Below are 4,847 nucleotides of genomic sequence, written 5' to 3' on the forward strand. Positions count from 1 at the left end.
AACTTCGATTGAGTTTTTTGTTATTTTCATCTTTAATCTCTACTGTTTATTTGGAATGTGAAAATTGAATCATTGTTATGGAATCGTTTAAAGCTTTTTACTATTGATAATTTATTTATTTTTCCCTTTTTATTTTAAATTCTTACCATACTTCTGACACATGAACCTTTAACATTCACAGAAATGCATTAAGGGGTAAAAATAAACTGGGGCATGTATTCAAATATGAAATTATGAGTTACACTCGGTTTTGGAAGCTAGGAGAAAAGCTTTTGACGAAGGAATTGGCCCAAAATATTTGATATTTTCTCATTATTGAGTTGTAGGCGATTGAAATCATGAATGGAATGCTATTAAAATTGAAATGAAATTGAAGAATAGAGATGTAGGTCTTGGATAAACTTTTCCTACTGATGTGTCCTAGAACGTAGTTAACTATAATTCTTGCATTTTTTGAGGAATTAAGTAGAGACATCAACAATTCTAGATACCTATCTAATTTAAAATCAAAGTAATCGGTTCACTCTCCTTTCATTGTTTCTTGCTTCTGTTTTAGTGTAACATCAATGAAAAATCTCCATTGAAAAAACGAAGTGAAATTTGTTATGTTACTAAAGTTATAGTGAGTTTGTGTTCACATAGATGAATTTCTTGATAAGATAGAGCCAACTGAAAATATTAGTTACAATACATTGCCATATTGGTATGTTTATTAAACACAAAGAATAAAGTCTTTTTTCCCATGATGTGTCTTCACTCATAACTGCACTTCGTACGGTGAAAGCATCTCTCACTCTCAGTAACTTTCAGAAACTAAACATTGTGTTCGTTTTCTGGGATCAAAATCGAAAGAAAAAGTTCAAGATTTGTAATATAAGAAAAACAAGAATCATGGTTCAATGACAGTACTCCGGCGGCACAATGGGCAGGTTTGACTAATATCCAACCATGTTTTGATGCATTCGAAGTGAAATCCGTGGTTGCATGCCGGAAGACACCTGAACAATTCTTGGTCTTTGAATTCAGATAGACAGATAGAGCATTCATGATCTCTACCTTCTTGTTCGATGTAAATATCGACGACTATTTCATCCATCCTCCCTTTTGTCATCCGGGATCGAGTTGAAGTTGGTGATGATGGTGGCGGCAACGGCGGTTGACCATTTACGACTGGCAGCTCATTTTGTTCCGATTCTGCATATCTATTCCCCCTCTTTTTCAGCTGATATTGAATCAACAAAAATATCACAGTCGAGGTGAAAACAAATGGTAAAAGGTACAAAATATCAGGCATCTTTAAGGAAGACGATGAAGAAGGGAGACAGAAAGATTAGAGCAGACAAAAAATTGCAATGCACAGTGGTATTTATATACTAGTTTGTGCGAGTCTCTACAAGGAAATAAATAGTAATACTCGTTTTCAATCAACGTAAGGATTTTTAGGAAAAATCTCGCCGCACAGTAGACCTGTAAAAGGTAAGATATTTTTATTAATTATCTTCTGTATTATCGCAATTTTGTGGAGGAAGCCAAAAGGAAATTTTCACAAGGGGGAATAGATTTATATTATAATGTGAATGATAAATTATCATGACATGAGAATGTTAGATTTCTTCAAATACTCCTTTGCACTCTATAGTTTAATTCAACGCTCTTAGTGATTAATGGTTTCGTTATATATAAATTCCTTTTTAATCATTAAAAAGTTAATAATTAATGTGGGATCTTCTTTAAATACTAACAAATGGCTGATGTTGTTTATTTCTCCTTTAGAAAATTGAAAATTTTGAGAAAGCAGCTCAAAAGGTTGGAAAAGGAATTCTTAGTGGACAGGAAAGTGCTAATAAGGTCAGTTATGTTGAGATCCTTATCTCATTCTCATACAATTTATGATTTCTTTGTATTCTATCGTGTTGACCATATGAATGTCATCTAGAATGTATTCTGGCATTCTTTTGAACAATCAAAATTGCAGTTTGCTCGATAATTTTACCTATGCTTCCAAAAGGTTATCAGGAATTCTACTGATTTTGCTCACGCTTGGCCCTCCATCTCTGTATTCAACGATCTTCAGTCAATCTTTTGACACTTACAGGTGTCAATTTTGTTGTAATGTGTTTTCATATTTGTTTTCACGATGAACACGATTACATTTACATTTACTTTCACGATGAACACGATGTAAATGTAAATGTAATCGTGTTCATCGCAAAAACAAATATGAAAACACATTACAACAAAATTGGCACCTGTAAGTGTCAAAAGATGGAGAGAAGATCGTTGAATATAGAGATGGAGGGCCAAGCGTGAACAAAATGAGTAGAACTCCTAATAACCTTTTGGAAGCATAGGTAAAATTATCAAGCAAACTGCAAATTTGATTGTTCAAAAGAACTCCGGAATACGTTCTAGTTGACATTCATATGGTCAACACGGTAGAATACAAAGAAATCATGAAGTGTATGAGAATGAGATAAGGATCTCAACATAACTGACCTTATTAGCACTTTCCTGTCCACTAAGAATTCCTCTTCCAACCTTTTGAGCAGCTTTCTCAAAACTTTCAATTTTCTAAAGGAGATATAAACAACATCAGCCATTTGTTAGTATTTAAAGAAGATCCCATATTAATTATTAACTTTTTAATGATTAAAAAGGAATTCATATATAACGAAACCGTTAATCACTAAGACCGTTGAATTAAACTATAGAGTGCAAAGGAGTATTTGAAGAAATCTAACATTCTCATGTCATGATAATTTATCATTCACAGTATAATATAAATCTATTCCCTCTTGTGAAAATTTCCTTTTGGCTTCCTCCGCAAAATTGCGATAACTAATATTACAGAAGATAATTAATAAAAATATCTTACCTTTTACATGTGTAGTGTGTGGTGACATTTTCCCTAAAAATCCTTACGTTGATTGAAAACAAGTATTACTATTTATTTCATTGTATAGACTTGCACAAACTAGTATATAAATACCACTGTTCATTGCAATTTTCTATCTGCTCTGATCTCTCTGTCTCCCTTCTTCATCATCTTCCTTGAAGATGCCTGATATTTTGTACCTTTTACCATTTGTTTTCACCTCGACTGTGATATTTTTATTGATTCAATATCTATTGAAAAAGAGGGAGAATAGATATGCAGAATCGGAACAAAATGAGCTGCCAGTCGTAAATCGTCAACCGCCGCCGCCGCCACCATCATCACCAACTTCAACTCGATCCCAAATGACAAAAGGGAGGACGGATGAAATAGTCGTCGATATTTACATCGAACAAGAAGGTGAAGATCATGAATGCTCTATCTATCTATCTGAATTCAAAGACCAAGAATTGTTCCGGTGTCTTCCGGGATGCAACCACGGATTTCACTTCGAATGCATCAAAACATGGTTGGATATCAGTCAAACCTGCCCATTGTGCCGCCGGGGTACTGTCATTGAACCAAGATTCTTGTTTTTCTTATATTAAAAATCTTGAACTTTTTCTTTCGATTTTGATCCTAGAAAATGAACACAATGTTTATTTTCTGAAAGTTACTAAGAGTGAAAGATGCTTTCACCGTACGAAGTGTAGTTATGAATGAAGACACATCAATAAAGTTTTTTTTGTTTTTGTTTATTTTATTGTATTATCTTTTAATTTTGTGACTAATGAATCGCGTCATCTTGGATTTTTTTTTTCAAAAAGCCCCGTTTAGGTAGAAAATAATTTATAAATTCAGTTCAAATCATACACTAATTTTAAATCGTGATGAACACGATGTAAATTTACACGTGTAAATTTACATTTACATTTACTTTCATCAGAAAGTAAATGTAAATTTACACGTGTAAATTTACATTTACTTTCTGATGAAAGTAAATGTAAATGTAATCGTGTTCATCGTGAAAACAAATATGAAAACACATTACAACAAAATTGGCACCTGTAAGTGTTGAAAGATGGACAGAAGATCGTCGAATACAGAGATGGAGGGCCAAGGGTGAGCAAAATCAGTAGAACTCCTGATAACCTTTTGGAAGCATAGGTAAAATTATCAAGCAAACTGCAATTTTGATTGTTCAAAAGAACGTCGAAATACGTTCTAGTTGACATTCATATGGTCAACACGGTAGAATACAAAGAAATCATAAAGTGTATGAGAATGAGATAAAGATCTCAACATAACTGATCTTATTAACACTTTCCTGTCCACTAAGAATTCCTCTTCCAACATTTTGAGCAGCTTTCTCAAAATTTTCAATTTTCTAAAGGAGAAATAAACAACATCAGCCATTTGTTATTATTTAAAGAAGATCCCATATTAATTATTAACTTTTTAATGATTAAAAAGGAATTCATATATAACAAAACTGTTAATCACTAAGAGCGTTGAATTAAACTATAGAGTGCAAAGGAGTATTTGAAGAATTCTATGAAATAGAATCTAAACTCGATCAAAACCATCTTCAAGACATGCTATTTTTCAAATGAAAGAGGGGTGAAATTTAGGACCAATAATTAGTGTGTATATTGCAGAATATAGTTAATAATATTTCATGATTAAATGTAAAACACTGAAATGAAAAAAATATATCAGCTCGATCATGATGTTCTTCAATTAAATTCCATAAGAAAGAAAATTTTCTATGAAAGACATGTACCAAATCAGATAGAGGAATAAAAAAGATTAACCTTCTTGTGAATAAAATCATAATCATTAAATACAGCATAAGTTCTCTTTCAAATATATTTCTCCAAAAGTGAAGATGCATATGATAATAACATTACCTTTAAAAATAGTTATATTACCCATGAACTTTTTTACCGAAATAGTTATATTACCCATTATA

At 32.2% G+C, this 4,847-nt stretch overlaps 1 protein-coding gene across 1 annotated transcript; it reads right to left on the reverse strand.

The window, feature by feature from the left end:
* Window positions 1-889: 889 nt before the first annotated feature.
* Window positions 890-3,452, reverse strand: LOC111383364 (RING-H2 finger protein ATL73-like). The gene is made up of 3 exons (XM_023007475.1): window positions 3,423-3,452; window positions 2,497-2,571; window positions 890-1,222 (listed from the first exon to the last, which is right to left on the reverse strand). Exons 1-3 carry the CDS (start codon window positions 3,450-3,452, stop codon window positions 890-892), a joined length of 438 nt encoding a protein of 145 aa, XP_022863243.1.
* Between the last annotated feature and the right edge of the window lie 1,395 nt (window positions 3,453-4,847).

The sequence above is a fragment of the Olea europaea genome, unplaced genomic scaffold (genome assembly GCF_002742605.1).
Source record: "Olea europaea var. sylvestris unplaced genomic scaffold, O_europaea_v1 scaffold2667, whole genome shotgun sequence".
Taxonomy (NCBI): Eukaryota; Viridiplantae; Streptophyta; class Magnoliopsida; order Lamiales; family Oleaceae; genus Olea; species Olea europaea.

Bases quoted from the DNA above. Each gene is read 5' to 3' on its own strand.
- LOC111383364 (XM_023007475.1), bottom strand. From the start codon at position 3,452: ATGACAGTACCCCGGCGGCACAATGGGCAG. The intron at 2,572-3,422 runs GTTTGACTGATA...TATCTCCTTTAG, and splicing joins CCCGGCGGCACAATGGGCAG to AAAATTGAAAGTTTTGAGAA. The intron at 1,223-2,496 runs GTCAGTTATGTT...ATTCAATATCAG, and splicing joins GACAGGAAAGTGCTAATAAG to CTGAAAAAGAGGGGGAATAG.